Source organism: Emydura macquarii, unplaced genomic scaffold (assembly GCF_026122565.2).
Source record: "Emydura macquarii macquarii isolate MOO-44397 ecotype Brisbane River unplaced genomic scaffold, CSIRO-AGI_Emac_v2 contig_3506, whole genome shotgun sequence".
Taxonomy (NCBI): domain Eukaryota; kingdom Metazoa; phylum Chordata; order Testudines; family Chelidae; genus Emydura; species Emydura macquarii.
The window spans coordinates 4,021,991-4,040,692 of record NW_027133643.1 but is presented as its reverse complement, the minus strand read 5'-3'; the positions used below and the strand labels follow the sequence as shown (position 1 = coordinate 4,040,692).

Here is an 18,702-nt window from a genome sequence, read left to right as displayed (position 1 = left end):
AAAATAAGTTCTTACTAAGAAATAAACAGTCATAATATTCAAAGAAACATTTCTCATACAATTAAAATTACTTTTAATTGAATTTCCTACACAACTTCTCTTAATAAGCATATCAAAGCCCATCTATCCATCAAATTTCAGAGACGCTTATTATATTCAATACACTTTTTCAAAAGCAAGGATTTTTGTAAGTACCGTAAATAGCATGTACAAAACAAGTAAAGGGGACATAAAAGAATGCAGATAGTCAGCTATATTAACCAGAAAAACTGGCAATTCAATAGCTCACTTCCAATCCCCGTCAGCAAGGTTCACTGTCATTAATGGAAATTATTGATACAGTGATTTCTGAAAAACTAGTCTCTTGCACTTAGCTATTTTATAGCAGTCCTACATGAATCCAATATCTGTTAATGGCAACAATCAACTAACAAGCTGCTTTTAAAGGATAATCATTTTTACCATCATGAATAACCAATAGTTATTCTCTATTAAAGTAATGTGAACAATGAAGAATAGGTGAGAGTCTAGGGATTTTTTAAAAAGAAACTAATCAAATCAAATGGAGTGTGCCACTGTCCTTTAGACAGATGTCAGAAGCAACAGTAGCCAGCAGCTTGTGTGGTCACCTGATTTTTATTTATTTATTTTTGGTGCAGCACAAATAAGGGAACACAAGGCTTTGACATTGAACATGAACTTACCTTCCCACAAGCTCTGCAATGATGCCTCCTTTTGGTGAATGTAAATCTGGCCTCACATTTCATGCAGTTTGGTGCTTGAGAATCTGGAACCCAAACTGGAGCCACCTCACCTAAAGTAGTAAATGGCTTTCTGGTGGGAGCTCCAAACTGACCAGCTCTGAGATCATTATCTGGACTATCTGGGGCTACTGCAAGGCACGGACTACTAGAGACCACAGATTCATATTCTTCTAAATGTTCCCCAGTGGTATCAGCAATAGAGGCATTTAATGACGTCTCATCAGGAAACATATCTGCTGCCAAAGTTTCCCCTATTTTTGCCTTACCAAAGACATCATTTTTATTTTTAATATTACCTCCACAGTTTGGAGGAACAAGGTCATTTTGTAAATGGTCCGATAATGGCTTTGGAATTTGCAGTTTAAGATTTGTAGGTTGTTTGGGTCTTGCACCACCAAATGGAACACTGATAGGTGGCAGGTTAGTTACTGCTTTTGGTGATGTTTGCCCTTGCACAGATGGTATCTGACTGCAGAGATTATGTAAATAATTTTTCTTCTTTTGGTCACCAGTGCTATTTAAAATGAGACCACTCCTATCGGTGGCCTCATTTCCTCTCTGTTCATAAACATTAGTGTAACATTCTGACTTGCTCTCCTCTATCTCCTTTTCCTCTGTCACTGAGTCTTCCTTGGAGGGTAAAGTCTTTGGAATATGAGCAACAGTTGGGTTCTGCATTCCATAGGAATCACAACCATTAGATAGAGAGCTTGCTGCTGATGTACCCATAACATCAGAGAGACTGGACCCTTCAAGCTCATCTATATAAATCCCCTTTATGTCTACGCCTGCCTCCATTATCCCATCTCCACCTTTTCCACTATTACTACAAGCCTCCTCAGGCTCTTTCATCTGTAAAAGTCTTTCATTCTCTCCATGAATTTGCTTATTATTCATCTCATTCAGCTTAGTCAATTCCCAATTAGTCATCTCCTGAGATTCAGGGAAACACTCTGCCACATTGAACAATTCAGTTGTGCTGAGAATTTTGTCACATTCACCAACTTCACTTTCCACAGCCCTAACATCCTCAGAAGCAAAATGTTCACTGTAATTGCCACTTTCAGACACATTAGGCTGACAAGTTTCAGAGTGCACAGGTAGCCCAGATTGATACAGTTGAGATGTTTGTTCCTCTACAGTTTCCTCTATGATGAAGCTTCCATTACTTGAACTAGGAGAAGAATTTTTAGCTTCCAGATCTTCTCTTTGAGTAATGGCTTTGCTAGTAAAATCCTCAATTGATGCACAACTCTCTTGTGTTTTAACAGTATCCTCAACATGTCTCTGCAATAAGGTTACTGCATTAATCCCTGCAATTGTAGACTCTGAGAACAGAGAGTCTCTATTCATATTAAAATCATCCTTTAATCGAGGGGGGGCATGCATTGGACAGACTATCAGACGATGTATTAATCAAATGGCTAACAGAGTCAGCCTCAGTATACAGCCGATTTAACTGTACTTCTTGCTTTTCCGTATCTGTATCTTTTTCAGTGGACCCATTTACAGTAACACCAAACTGATCACTTTGTTGGTTTTCATTATCCAGTGTAAAGCTAACAGTGTCCATTAAGGACTGAGTGCTGTAATTTTTACAATCCAACAAATTGACACTTTGTGGAGTCCTTCTGTCGCAGTTATGCATGACTGCCACTACAAGAACATTCTTCTCTTCTGGCAAGCAGGCTGTATTTCCACATTTCTTTTCTCCTGTTTCCACAGCATTACACTGATCATCCTGATTACTATTTCTCTTCATTAAATGATCATCTGCTGTTGCCTGATCATCAATCCACGCAGTTGGGGTCTCTGGGTTTACACTAAGATCCATTCCATTAGCACAATGGTCCCCCTCTCCTCCTGTCGAGCTGGTGATTGAATGAGCCAGGGAGAAAGACTTCAATCTCTGTTGACACTCATTAGGAATTGTAGCTTCATTCACACTGGACAGAGCTGGATTACATGGGAGCCGATGAGAAGGGGGATCTAGAATCTGATTCCACTTTGCACCCAATAATGCAGGTGAAACGGCATCATCTGAAAAATTAATAGTTTAAATAATGACTACATTATAATCCATTACAGTGATACACTCCCCTTGCTCTACTTTATAAGATAGTTTACCATCTGTGGTTCCTGCAATCCTTTTATGTAACAAAACTACTCCTGAACCAGAAATGCATAGATGTCTGAATATGGGTACAATAGCAAAAGACCACTTGCTAATACTTAGGTATCCAAAATCAACATCTAATGATGTAATTGCACAGAGTTTCTGGAAAAGAAGATCTTTAGGACTATACTACCAGTCAGTTGACCAGTTCTAGTCTGAACAGGCAATTCTAAATTGATTGATTGATACACTATGTAGAAAGGGGGAAGAGGCACAACACGCAAAAAATCCTCAGTTGCCTCCACAGTAGGAGGGAGGAAATTAGAGCACACAGAGATTTTACACTTAGAATATGATCATCTTCACTCTATGATTTACGTGCAGTGACATTTTTGCCAGGGTGCTTGGTTTTCCCAATACTGCAGAAAATTTTTTAAATAACTGTTTTCATTGAATTGTTAAAAACAAGTCACATCAATATTTCTACTTCTCTTGGGTTTATAAAACCCTTTACTTTAACAAAAGGTAAAATTCTGACAATATCCCTTTAAAAGTTTTCTACATCAACAGTTAAATATAAAGCGCACCACCACTGATGATAGAGGTAAATGGAAACTGATTATGAGATGCTGTCCTCTGCGAAGGAAAACCATGTAAAATTCACAGATGGCTTTGCAAGTTATGAGATCAGTTTGCAACTCATGAAAATTAAAAGGGTGTCACACTACTCTGCCCCACCTCTGGTATTCTCGGTGTAATGTCAAACACAGGCTTCTACAACCTTTTTACAAAAAAGTCACTCACCTTCATTTTGTTCAAATTCATCTAAAACCTTATCGAGGTTATATGCCTCTGCTTGGAAATAGTTCTCCATTTGTCAGAAAATACCACCCAGTTCCTTGTCTGAACCTGTCAAACAGAGACCAGATTACCAACAGGTATCCAAGATTCAGTTAGCAATAAATTATCCACTCCCTTGATTTATCGGGAGAAAGTTCCCTCAACATATTCAAAAGGTAGGTCAATTTAACATATTGCATACACAAATTGAGAGCTTTTTCTGATGATCCAAATTATTTCTGCATTTGAATTAACTTTTTCCCCATCAAGGTAAATTAGGATTTTGTTTTTAAGCTTGGCAGCCTTCAAACCTTACGAATAATATCAAAACATATATGCTTTAAATTTTAAGACAAGTCCAGATTATTTTTTTTAAATAATTAACTACCTCAGAGCACATTTGAAATGTAAAATACTAAAAACCAGCGTATTGATGGGGCAAATTTAAATGTACAATTTGTTGATGTGGGTCAGGTGGTTGAAGCTACAATATTGTTAACCTTTGAAAGAAGTTTCTTTTTCATATGCTGGCTGTCAGAGCAACTGAAACTATTCTAACCAGATGAATTGAAAGAATACTAAGCAATTTGAGTCTGCAAATGTAAGTCATTTCAAAGTACACTTCATTCCATACCATACCACTTACAAGGCATTATATGCAAGACTCTATTTATTCAAGTGCATTTTTAATTTACTGGAAAGAATGTCTTTTCAGAGATGCATAAATACAATGCTTCACAAAATCTAAATGGGAGCAGGAGATTTTTCTGTAGGGGTGGCAAGAAGGAAGTACTCTTTTTTTCCATGTTCCAAATCTTCAGATTTTTCCCACTACAATACAGTGATAAATTTAAGAGAAGGAATCTTCCACCCTTAGTTTTTGACAGCATTTCCATCTTAACTGATAAGTGGAGATATTTTTCAGCACATTATCAATAAATCAAAAATCACATTAGAATCATACTTTTTACCAACCTAACTTATTACTGGTAGCACACTAGATATTTCAAGGACCTTAACATTTCAAATTCAAGGAATAAGTTAACCCCCACATTTAAGTGGAACTATCAAAGCTGGTAAGCTAAACATTTAACCTGTTATAAGCTTCAGATATCTTCGCCATATTGCCTCAATGTGCCTAACGCAGAAGACCATCATAGTGGTGAGACTAGCTTTCAATGGTAAGCATCAGTATGAGAGGATTTTTGTAATACTGAATTGCCACCATGTCTGCTGTACATGTGAGAACTCCCACATTCAATACATAGACTATGGAACAATGGTAAAGTAACACCATCTAGTGAATAAGGCGCTCAACTGACAGTCTTAAATTCAGGATTTTAGTCTCATTCTGCCACTGACTAGCTATATGGCACTGGACACATAATTTAATCTCTCCATGCCTCTGTTTTCCCATATATAAAATACAGATAGTACTTAATTACTTAGCTCCCTTCCTCTCAGAGGTGTTGTTATGAATAAATGTGAAATGCTCTGACAAGTGTTGAGTAGTATTTGAATTCTAGTGATCCCCAACAACATAACTTAAGGCAAACATCCCCATTAAAAGATAAATCTCTGGTTGGATAGGAAAACAACATGGTAGAAATAGATAAACTGAATCAGAAAGGATTTTTCTGCAATTTAACATAACCAGTCAAGTGACACTTTAGCTCTGACAGCACAAGGAGTACGAACATTTTGCTAACAATGGTTGCCAGCACCAACATCCTGATTGTGTTCTGAAAACATTTAATTTGCTAGCACACAGACATTTTCACTGTTAGAATGCATGCCATAGCACGCCAATTGTATACAGGGCTCCTGATTTGACCTGTTCCATGAAAATCATCTGAAACAATAGGGAAGAGAAGTGGCCTTATTCTTCTCAGGACTGGTTTTCAACACTGTGTGAAGAGGGGAGAAACACGCAGGGAATGTCTATGCAGCCCACATCCAAATGTCTACATCGCAGTTAAACAGCCCCTTAGCCCGCACCCTGCGAGCCCAAGCCAGTTGGCATGGGCCAGTCGCAGGTGTCTAATTGCAGTGTAGACATATCCATAATGCCTAAGAGTTAGACTTTGGCTTAATGAAGAACAACTAGCTGTAAGGTTTAGGGTCTGTCCATACTACAGATACAACTGAATCAGGGAATTAGTTACAGCAGGGTTGCAATCTGAAGATACGCTTTACCTTAACCATGTGCCCGAACTTCTTTATACTGGGAAAATGCATAATGTTAGAAAACATATTGACTAACACGTTTTAATGAGCACAGTGTTAAACAGGATTTTTCCTTTTGTGTGGACAAAGACAGTTGTGTTTAAAAACATTAGCAGGTCAACCAGCAATAATGCAACATTAAGGGTGAAAAGCATTCAAATGCGAGGAAATGCAAAATGACTGTTTTTAAGCTCAACCTTAACTTTTCCTCCTTGTGTTTATGCCTTAACATGGCCTCTGATTACAAACAATAGAATATAATATCATGGGTTCCAGAGGGGTAGCCGTGTTAGTCTGTTTTTAGCAAAATGGTGACAACCCCGTGGCCCCTTAAAGAATAACAAATGTATTTGAGCATAAGGTGCCACAGGAAATGTCTGATTTTTAAGTCTCGGTGACATATACAAAACAAATCCTTTTTAAAGAAAATCAGTTCAGTAGTTTTGAAGTTATGAACAGTATTAGGACTCATCACAAGCTCATTTTAAAAAAACAGGGACCAGATTCACTGATTCAATCCAAAAGGTCTAGAGAGCAGCTGATCTTACCTGGCACGGGGAAGTCCCCAATGGTATATTGAGCTAGTGTAGCTGGCTCCTATACCAACTCCCAACATGGCAGTTACCTGAGATGGGGGGAACACAGACAGGATGCTACTGCATTCCAAGTATTTCCTACTGGCAGATGGTTCCTTTGGGGGCTATAGCCAGCAGTGTACTTTAGGCTGCTCTAAAGTACTTCAGGGCCAGCACAGAACAAATCCCAGAATCAGAGAGCTACATCTGCTCCTTTGTGGCCCCCCCACCCTTGCTATACCTAAATATCTGCAAGCCATAATTAACTTGGGTTAGATGGCCACTTATGTAACAACAAAATAAACTACCACAAGGTCAGGCATTAACACTAATTATGTTTTCTCACCTTAGTTTCTCAATGAGAAAACTGTACTTAAACCACACAAAGAATTAAAAAAACAGCCCTCTCCAGACTACAATATAGTGAAATGCGGAGACTATTCTACTCGCCGCTAAAAAATATTAAGTAAAAATTAAGCAAAATCTCAAATTTACACGAAACTACTACATCAAAATGTTAAGGAGTCTTGACAGGAAATTCAGAGATAAGGCTAAATCCCAGCCTTAGCCCTCCCAAATCTGCCCATGTGTATTGTACTATGCCTGATGCAATGTATAAGATATCCATTGTTGCAAGGCATACAGCTAGATGACTAACCATACTATTTACAATACCCAGGCATACAGGCAACAAGCTGAGTGATGGACAGAACAACAACCTTCAGTGAAGTTTTGCTTTCACGAATTTGAGAAAAGCTCAGCATTTTTCATTTGATACCACATTAGCTTTCTCTGAGCAGCTAACGTCTATTGTACAGGTTTAGAGATTCTCTAAAAAGCTAGGTTTAGACTGCAGACTGTGACAACTTGTATTCATGGGTCCCTACAGACACTTACTGCAAATCAGCAGATTATTAGGCTGCCAGGCACACCTAACTAAATCCATGTACTCAAAATCCTTCATAACATTTTCCATTCAAATAAATGAGTGCAGTATACAGCATTTGCAATTTTTAAATGAGCTACTTCTCCCCTAAACACACAAACACTAAATTAATGCACTTTAGAAACAAAAACATTTTACAAAGCTTTAGTGGTTCTCTTGCATCTTTTCCTCCCTCTCATTTTGATGCCTTCACTCAGTGCACCCCATCATACTCTCAAAAGAGCTACCTTTACCATGTGCATCAAAACACCACTGTCTTAATACATATTGCTACTTAAAAATAGGTTTTTTCACAAAGCCTTCTAAAGATGATCAACCATAATTAAATCACCTACATCAAGACTGTTATATTTTTTTCAGAGTATTATACTGTATATTTCACATCTACACTTTCTGTATTTAATTTAGAATATAATGGCAGGCGCCCAATCTGGCAAACAGTTACACATCTGAGAATAGTTACTTCCTCAGCAAAGTCCCATTGAGGTCAATTAGATTCTGGCCAAAAGTACTTGCAGGCATGAGCAGTTTAAAAGCATCAGGCAGGATTCCTGTGCTCAGTAATAATGTGAACCATGATGCTATTTGAAACCACTACATTCAAATTTTTTCCTGCTTCTTAAAACATAAAAAGGGTACCCATAAAGGAATTCTCTAACAAATATGTAAATTTTTTTGTAGGACCACTCAAATGAACTGGACGACAGGCATGGAATAATTAGAGCTACCAACTATCATTGACCTACTGGCTTTTGAGGCAGAAGGAGGAAGACATACACTACACTGATTAAATGGCCTTTGAAAGTATTTTTAAAGAGTGAAACATCTCTTTGGGCTTCTGTACATTAATGCCACATACAAAAAAATGTTTCTGGCTTTAGAAAAATACAAATCTGATCAGAACACTCATGCAGATCATTTTTTAAGCACAGAGTACATTTTTACGGCTCATTTTAAGATTCCTGAAAACAGGAGTTTAGTGTGCACTCATATATATCTGCATTGGTATGATTAAGATTTAAACTACATTTTTCCCCCAATCATGCCTGAGCTTTGGCCATCACATGATTTATATTGGCTGAAGTGACAACGAAGAACAAGCTGAAGAACAAGGTCACACACAACTAGATAAAGCAATTCACTTTAAATGGCACTATTTTTATTTATTTTAGTCTCAAAGAGCAGGTGCTTTACAAATGTTACAAAACAATATCCAATACAAAATTTTAAGTTTTCAGTAAATGCATGGAACTGTCTATACTCCCATAATAAATCAAGCCCATAAAAAGGCTAATCCTAACACTTTACACCCTTGAAAGTGTTACATAGCACAATACAGTTAATATTTTAAAAGAATTACTTTATGAACTTTATAGAAAAAATATGTATATTTTAATTTTTAATGGAAAACTGCTGATGTAAATTTAGTCCATCCTAAGACAAATAGAAATATTGCCACATTTCCCCTCCACAAATCCCAATGCAAGGAGTTGTTTGCAAACACATTCTGCTAAGAAGTTTGAAGCCCAAATACTGCAGCACTAAACCAGCCACTGAAATTGACTATACAAAAATAAACCTGACTTCATTGATTTTCATTGTCTATGCTGAAATATACAAAGTAAACAAAGAGCTTCAGAAGAGAGAGGCACACAAACATAATTATTTCACTTAATAACCCAAGGCACATATCAAAATGTGTTTGACACAATTATTAAGCTGACACAGTCCCCCTTTAAATAAACTCACTGATACCTATCCATAGCAGTTATTTACCAGAAAAGGTCTGTTGGAAATGCTGAAGTATAAAACCAGCCATTATTATTTATAAAAACAAATTATCCCTTTCTTTCCATCTCCTTTCAAGAAAAAAGAAAAGAAAAAAAAAAGCCAAAACCAGAGCTAGTGCCCTTAATGCCCTTTTCTTGACAGAAGAGGAGGTCGAGTGCTTATATTGACAATGGATACCAGTGCTGTTCTTTTCCCAATGCCCCATCTGAAGCTCCCAAAGTATTGCAGCCTGCCTAGGACTGAATATTTCATTCCTGCATGGCCAGGGATTAAGGACTGGAAGTGAAAAGCCTCAAGGCTCTAATACGGCATACTACAATGAGCTGGCAGCTATGGTATGGTTTGGTTTAGAGTTTTAGTTTAAAAAAAAAAAAAATCTTTACCTTTAATCTAATCACACTTCATAGATAAATGGAAACATACATCTTTGTTGCTTGCCAGCTGCCTTACACCCAATTCCTGGGAACAAGTACGAGTGTCAATTTAAGTGGAGTCTGGTTTTCTCCCTCATCTCCTATTTTAAAGGATAATATAGCATTTAAGAGGATCATTCATAGCTGTAAAGCAGTTCTGGACTGCTGCTCATATGATTTCCATGGCAATAAAGACCCCTACCTTTATAAATATTTATGTGATTTGAGGACAGGGAAGCGCACACACAACAACTCAAACTTTAGAAAACTGAGGACAAATCAGATCTAAGGAAGAAAAGACACCAACAACTTTTTTAACCCAGTTATCCCCCAAAAAAGGTCTCTCTGCTCAATCCTGCAAATCCTTAGTCATGTAAGCAGTCCCACAGAAGTCAATGGGACTACCTGCATTAGTAATCAGTTTATGCAAGTGAGGACTGGAAGGATGGGTCCCTATGTTAGTAGACAGCAGAGGAAACACCTTATTGTTTCTTTTACTAAATTATAGCATCCTAGCTCTTATGAAATGAAGTGGATCAGGCCAATGCGGTAACTGCCACATGTTCAGCCACATTTTTGTTAAAATCAAACTGAGTCATGTGACTCAGGCCTGGTCCACACTATACAGTTAAGTCAACATAAGGCAGTTTATCTCAACCTAATTATGTCAGCATCTACACTACAGCTTTGCTTCTGCCAGTGTAAGTGCCCTACTACACTGACATAACTCCATCTCCACGAGAGGCATAGGGTTTATGTAGGTGTAGTCAGGGTGACTCAGTGTCTGTGTGTAGTCACTGCTGTTACTTACATGGGCTGTCCCTGTCATTCTTGTCAATTTCACGGAGCCATGACATTGACAAGAAAGCAGCTCTGGGCTCTCCAGCTGGGCTGCTGCTCCAAGCTGTGCTGCCATCCGGGCTCCCAGCTGGGGTTGACACCTTGGCCCCCCGGGGTCCCAGCTCTCTGCTCCATGCCGGGAGCCCAGCTGACCCTCCCACCTGCTCTCGGCTCTCCACACCAGGAGCAGGGCTGCTCCCAACTGGGAGCAGAGTCGTGATGAGCCCGAGCAGCTAAGACCCGCTTTCCAGCTGGGGGGCGGGGAACAACGAACCCAGGTGGCTGGGACCCCGATCACAGCCAGGAGCCGGGGCAGTGAAAGCATGTAAAGCTGAGTGCCCTGGCTCTCAGCCCCCCATTTCCCCCTTCTTCAGTCAGCGGAAGCACTCGTGGTGAGGAAACACATCACCGACAGAAGAAGGGTAGTGTGGACATCAGTCACCCCAGTAATTACTGCGATGGCTGTAAGTCGACCTAACGTAGGTTGACTCAGGTTTGTAGTGTAGGCATGCTCTAAGCCACTGTACAGTTTTTTGAATTTATTGCAGTATAACATTTTCCCCTAAAATAACTTTGTTTACCAGGATTTCTTTTCCTCCTTAGAATTCAATCTGATATTTGAAAGAGTTGGTATAATCTGATTAAGATGATTAATAACTGCACCTTATTGTCACTGAATCAGCAGGGCAGGTTCTCTGCCTCAAAGCTGGTCCTTTCAATCATTATTTTAAAGAGAACAGAGTTTAAATGTTTTACTCAGAACATCTTCAATAGCTCAACATAGATGCATTTTATTTTTTGATGAAAAAATACAATAAATCAGGACTGAACAACAAACTGAATTCAATGGCCACTGCATTGAAGAAACAACAGTTTACTGAACCACTGAAAAGCAGAGCTGATATTCCAAAAACACAGCTCAGAAAGTCCACTGTGTCAAGATGTACTGTACAGCAAAAATAACTAATAATAGGCAATATGCTGTCAAGTGTATAATACAGCTAAAAATACAAATTTTTGCATCCAGGTGCTCATCAGCTTTGTGCGTGGCGATTTCTGAACTCTCAAATGCTTGGCCTTTCTTTCAGCCAATCTTATGGCTGTCTTTCTTCTTCAGTCTATGAACTGATTTAGGCTAATTTTGAATTGTGGTGCTTATGAAAGTAATATTGACTGCAATGGCCAGACAGGCATATTGCTAGCAAGAGAGTTTCATAAAAGACTCCAAATATACCTCAGTTTCTGACCAAATAACACTTAATATTCCAGTATTTGGTTTCTCCTGCCTGAAGACTGTCATATTAGGTGATAGTTTTGTGATGTGGGCTGAAATAACTTTTTTTTGGACAGTGAAAAGCAAATGAAATAATGTTTTGTATCAATTAAACAACTTCCAGTCACCTGACTGGGTTATGTTTTTTATATAAAGATAAATAAAAAAAAATCACGTTTTATTTATCAACATACCAAATGTTTATATCATGGCACGCATTACTCAGCATCTGCACAGGGTTCTCTGTTCTTTAAAGCTTATGAACTTATGTTTGCTCACAAGCACAAACAGTGTGGGAGACTGAAGAGATCTTCAATATCTCATGTATCAACTGTTCACTCTGTCACAGCACCTGGTCCTAAATCCATCTATGCTATTTCAAATCTAAATCTTCCTTGAGGAGAGGCTAATCTGTCAGTCTATAAAAACTAAATATTCTGAATACTATAAGAATTATGCAACTTGACCCCAAAATGTAACAAAACAATGAAAATTTACAACTATTTACAGATTAAGCTGCCTGCACAACAAACTTACAATGTTCATATATGATGGTTTAAATATGAAGCTGTGACCTAGGAACCTCTTAGTGCCAACTGGCAAGGGGCACAGAGGAGGTAAATAGAGATTACAGGAATCTCCTGAGTGATATGTGCATTCTAGTTCATCAATGAGTGTCGTGTGGTCTCAAATAAAAAGGTGTCACACTGGTCATCAGTACTATTGTGAAACGCGTGTACAGATGTTGTGTAAGGAGTTGTGTATAACCACTGAAAATTATAAATTCTGTGTCTAGAGACTGGTCATTAGCAAAAGATGAAAAACATGTTTCCTGTTGGATAAGAACTGTTTAACTAGTTGGCTGTTTATATGTACATTATGTATTATATAGTACACAGCGGGTCTCCTATCACCAATCTGAACTGAATGAAAAGGAAGGACAGTGGGGACTTCAGAAAGAAACTAATAGGAAGAGAGAAATAGTGAGGCGGAGGTCAGGGGAAGAAACCCAATCTAGAGGTACACATCAGAGTCTTGCTCTACTAAATTTGGGAGACAGACGCCCTGCCACTCTTCTCTGAAGAAGTAAAGGACAGCAATTTTGCTTCATGAAAATGTAATCCCAACCAGGCTTGGTTTAAAGTACTGGAGAGAACTTTGAGTGAGAAACTTCTTTAGACAGGAAGTTAACCTGTTCATAAAATTTAGTCTCTAGAAAACAAGTTACGTTTTTGTTTTATAGGCAAACTTTTGTTTCCAATAATTCTTACTTCCTATCACTTGGATTTTTTCTTTTTAATAATAAACTTATTCTTATTTTCATTGTAACAATGCGTAAGTGCTGTGATGTTAAGCAAAGACGTGATCCTGAGTTGACTCTTACAAGCTGGTGCATACTGTTCCTTTGGGAACAGCAGGCCTCGTAATTCAGTGACTGTTCACTAGATAAATGGATGGACACTACAGGGAATGCTTGGAGGACTCGGGGGTTGGTGTGTGCCTATTGCTACCTGTACAGAGTGAGACCTGCGTGGGCCTGGAAGGTACTGCTTGTGTTGGCAGAGACTGGTGGGTTCAAGGAGTTGATCCACAGCAGGCATAGACAAGACTGCTTCATGCTGAGGGCAGATAGCGGTGAGGTGCCCCACAGATGTGTATATATAAGTAATGTGCCAGTCACCACAGGCATACGACAAACGTACATCAATTGTCAGAAAAAGGAAAAAAACAAAACTCTTCATACCTCCCCAGAGTTATCTGGTATTCTAAACAAGCTCATCCTTATAGTTGCCTTCCAGGAAAGAACTGCTGTGCCATTCTGCAGCTTTTTACTGGGGTATGACTTGTACTGAGAGATTACATTACACCCTAAGAGTAGCAAAATTCAACTTCATCCTACTCTCTGGCATTAGGGAATTAAACAGATGAAGATCTTCCAACTAGTATACTTTGCCCTCAAGAATTTTTCACCACTGGGACTGGGAGCCTCAACATTTTTGAGTCTTGTTAATTCTGTACTGGATTACCAGGGCCTAATCTCTTTTAGTATTTATATTAACACCCTTTCGTAAGGAAAATAACCAGAAAACATTGTCATTGAAGAAGACACACTAATGTATTGTAAGGCTTGAGGTTTTTTTCAGTTAAGTTGTAGGTCGAAACTCATTTAAATGGCTAACGAACATACCTGATCCTCAAGGATAATGGCTAGTGTAAGCATCCGATGGCTCAGGAAGCCAGATGTCCTCTTAGTGATTCTAATTCCAATGAGAACAGCACATTTGCTTTTAGAATTTCTGTCTCATCTGCCACCTACCTATAAGGGCCTCCCCTCCCCCCTTCTTCCGCCACCCTATCCCCAACCCCGAGTGTAGCCCTAGCATCCTTGATGTAAGTAGAGCGATTAAAATGTCTCTCCATGTATGTAATGACCATCATCACTGTTGTTCTCTCCGGATGGGACAAGGTCTGTATTTGTAAGTGACCAGATAAAGAATTTAAAACGTACTATGTAATCGATAAGAAAGCGTATATAACTGACCACTGTAACACCATGAAATTGAGCTGATTTATCAGACTTTCCGGTATCGTAACTAAACCTCTTCAGTATTGTCTTTGCTGCCTGATTCTTGGAGAAAGAATCCTTTGTGCTTTACAGTATCATAAATAAATGATTGTATTGCCAAAACAAACTATGCCAAAGTAACACTGATAGTCCTATTTAAACACACACAAGAATTCAGAACTGTGTCTCTTCACTGTGATTACATATTACATATAAGACCAGCACAAAACACTAGGTAACAGATATTGCAAAGCCTGGCCACAATAGGCTTGGGAATGACATGTGAGATTTAAATATGGACTTTAATATCGAGATCCTTAACATTATTGTATGTAGTGCTGTATTAAATTTCTTTTGGTATTTAATGTTACTTTAACAGGAGTGTCTCTTGCATATCCCTCAAAATATATTCTGAGCTGAGTAAAATTTTTGCAACAAATAGTTAATTTACCAAAAATGCAATTTCAGGTTGACCAAAACTATTTGCAAATTCGTGTCAAATTCACCAAATAATTTCAACCCAACTCAATTTTTTTTTTTACTTTTCAATTTACTGAAATTTTCCAAAAAAAATCTTTTTAGGTGAACCTGAAACAAAAAGGTTTTGTTTTTTTTTCAATTTTTCAGAATTACCAACAAACCAAATAATCCATTATTCACTCAGCTCTAATTCTTACTATTCAAAATCACTGACATGACTAACAATTCCTTTGAAAACTTTACTTTTTAAAATTTATATTAATGAACTAATAACCTAAAGAAAATCTGTTTTTTTAACTCAGATTTAACAAAAAATTTTTAATGTATTCTTTATTGTTTATTTTAACACAGCTAACAAACAACAAAGATGATAAATTGATTAAAGGTATCTAATCTGGAGTAGAGAGCAAAATCAGATTTTACAAGAAGTTTGATCTTACCTAACTTTTTCATTATTAAGGAAAAAAAGACAGAACAAAGACCATTTTTGACTGGTTAGAGATTTTCCTGAACAATTATGTAATAATAGTCATTTTGTTATTCAGCCCCATATTGGGGTTCTCTGTAAAATAAAATCATGAACTAACCTCCAGAATTATTCCCTTTCAGAAAAAGAGATAAGCATTAGAGAAAAAGTAGCATTGAGAGCTTTAAAAAGACCCCCCAAAAAGCCTGAAACGTATGTAAGAGAGGACAGGAGAAGAATGATAGGAAGGAGATGAGAGGGGGGAAATGGTGAGAAAGGGAAAAGATGGCAGGCATCTAGGGTTTTGGGTTTTTTTCTGGGGGAAAAGCAAGAGAGAATATCCTATGGGGAAATTTAACTGATTATTCTGATACTTCCAAAAATGAGGACCATATATCCATAAATTTGCATTGGCTGTTCTTGTTGTGAAACACTATTCATTTCATTGCTGTCAGGCTCACCCAGTCAGACTTACCATTCTTCAATTGCTGGGCATACCTGGGGCTTCCACTGTTGCAGAATTAGACGTTTGGCTATGATCAGAGCTTTACCCAAACAAAGTCAAAGGATATTAGTTTCCAAGATGGATTGGTTAGGCACAGGATGGCATGGCCAGCCTGCAATTCCACCCCAGTGGAAACAAAGAAATTGGCCCAAGTATTTACCTCTGTCCAGAAAAGACAGGTTACAGAGCAATCCAAAGCATATGGTATCGTTTTATCCTTCAACACTGCAGCTCCGGCATTTGTCAGACCAGGTTGCTCTGGACCTGAAAAGTCTATATGCAGTCCACAGCATCCTCCAAAGAATTTTCTTCTGGATTAATATTAACCCCAAATATAGTGAGCAATGCTGAAAATTGGAACAAAAAACTCATGCCACTGAATGTTGGTAAGGGAAATTGACAGCTCTTGTTCCCGAGACAGCTTTCTAACACTCTCACTGCTGATTGCAAATTTGCCTGAGAGGTAGGAATACAGACTAGACAATGGCTTAGGTAGACAGTATTACTTTTTCAGAAAGGCCCAATGCTCAGAGGAAAGGAGGGGGTTCAGTACTGCAAAGGCATCCAGACCTACTGGCTTTGCAGAACATGTTTAAGTTGAAGGTATTGCTATTCTTTCTTTGGGTCCAGTTGGAATTTCTCTTTAAGGCGAGGAAACGACACAAAGGAATCATTTCAGTTATGTGGTTTATGCTCAAAATCTTTTTTGTAATCTAAATGGGGCATAGAATGGGTCTATGTGCAATTAAAATTTTGAAGTTACCCCAAATTGAAGACTCAGTGTAATAAGGGATGACATTCCAACTTAAAAGCAACCAGATACCAGGCTTTCCCCGCAGCCAAAATTGTAACAGATTTCTCCTCAGGGAAACAGTAGAAGTCTGAGTTAAGGACTGATTCTAGCAGTAGTGGGGCTACAATTCCTTCCTCCATGCACAGCCAGGCTGGAGATCCTGAGTGTCAGGGGGTCAGCCATTGTGTCGCTTGGCTCAAGATTGAGGATATACAGCAGAGGTCCCCAAACTGTGGCTTGTGAGCCGCATATGGCTCTTTTACAGTTAAAGTGCAGCGCATGGAGCCCCCTATGCTCCCCATTCTCCACCTACCAGATTGGGGTGGGGAGTTTGGAGCTTCTGCCCTACAAGAGGGTGTGGGGTTAGACGATTCTGACCAGCAGGAAGGGGGATCTTGGGGGTGAGTAAGTTTGGCCACCCCTAAAATATAGTAAAGCATAAGGTTGGGCAGACCAAAGCTTCGTGATTTGATAGGCAGCTGCATTTTACAAAGGATAATCTGGGCTTGTGGCCCACACTCCACAAGAATGTCTTAAAATGTTTTTAATTCAGGAAAAAAAGGGGGGAATGTAAACTGGCAAAGAGCTAAGGACAAATAGAAGTCTCAGGAGGACATTCAACTTTAATAAATTAACTCTTCTCCCAAAGGGATAAAGAGAGGGCCTGCCATGTATATAAATCCAGAGCTATCTGTGGTAAAAGGACTGAAATTAATTCTAATTATTTCTTTTATATTCCTAGGAAAAAGGATCCCAAGTACCTGATTTCCATCTACTACCAAAGAAAAGCATATCTACAAGGTTGGTATTATATACCCCTTGAGACATACTGACAGCCTCCAACTTGCACCAATTAATTTTGTACCCTGTGATTTTCCCAAACAATTGAATAGTTTGTAATATGTTGGTGATGCTCTGAAGAGGGTTGGTGATGAATAAAAGTATATAATCAGCATATAAACGTATTTTCATGTCTTATGTCCCTATTTTTATACCTTGGATTCCTGCATACCATGATGTGCTCTAAACTGTATTGCTAGTGGCTCAAACGACAAATCAAATAGAAGGTGGGCAGTACTGCGGCAGTGCTTAACGAAAGGTAAGATGTAGTTCTTGGTTACAAATCGGGAACTAAAATTGGAGTACAAAAATCTAATCCAGAAAATGAAGGAGGGACCAAATCCAAACATTGTTTGAATGAGTGGGTCCATCAAAGGGCCATACACTGGTCCAAAATCCAGTGTATGACGTTTTGATGAACAGCTATTTAAAGGCCCATAAGAACTGAAATACTGCCCTCATCCTTTGGTATATCACCTGACATTACCGTCTACATTTTAAACTAAATACAATACTGGAATGCTGTTCTCAAAAACCCTATCAGTAAAGTAATGAGACAGTAACCCCCACCACCACCCTGAAACAGAAAACTAGTAAAAAGAAAACCCCAGAACCATTAAAAATGAAGTTGGAAAAACCGGACTGATAGCTGACCAATACTAGTTTGTTAGGCAAATTAATCACCCTGGGTGTCCCAATAAGAGACTAGAATACAGATACTGTCTCCTCTGGAGCCAAGCTGGTATAGGTTGATTTGAGTCTGAGTGTCCAATGGTTCCACCTGGCTTGACATACAGGAAAGATGGCTTCCTTACTGTACTGAACAGGCTTTTTTCCCCCAATCATCACCTGGCTGTAGTCAGGAAATATTATTTTAAGCGCCTTCCAAATTAGGTTTCCTTTTTCTTAGACTTTTTAAAGAATGTTTTTTCACATTGTGTTTTAGGAATTTTAATATAAACACCATGGGCTTGGCATTATCTGTGGGCTTAGAGCTTGAGCAGTGGGCACTTTCTATGACCAGATCTATATCAGGGAGAAAGGAAAGCATCTCAACTAGGGTCTTAGGAAAAAAAAAATCTACTGGCCTGTCCTTTTCCAATTCCTCAGGGAACTCAAGCACCCTCAAATTATTTCTTCTGGACTGGCTCTCCATATAGTTGAATCTACCTTATAGCTTTGTTCCTAGTTTATAGTGATCACTACAGAGCATATATGGTCTTCTAAAGTAGAGATTCTAGTTTCTGCTTTCCCAATCCTGGAGGATA

The 18,702-nt window shown here is 38.5% G+C and overlaps 1 protein-coding gene across 1 annotated transcript in view; it reads right to left on the bottom strand.

Annotated features, from left to right (window-relative positions):
- ZFYVE9 (zinc finger FYVE-type containing 9) overlaps positions 1-18,702 on the bottom strand; it is a 91,754-nt gene that overhangs the window by 49,874 nt on the left and 23,178 nt on the right. Inside the window, 3 exon segments of the mRNA XM_067535533.1 lie at positions 705-2,136; positions 2,138-2,804; positions 3,685-3,789. Coding sequence (XP_067391634.1) covers positions 705-2,136; positions 2,138-2,804; positions 3,685-3,754 — 2,169 coding nt within the window. The 5' untranslated portion in view covers positions 3,755-3,789.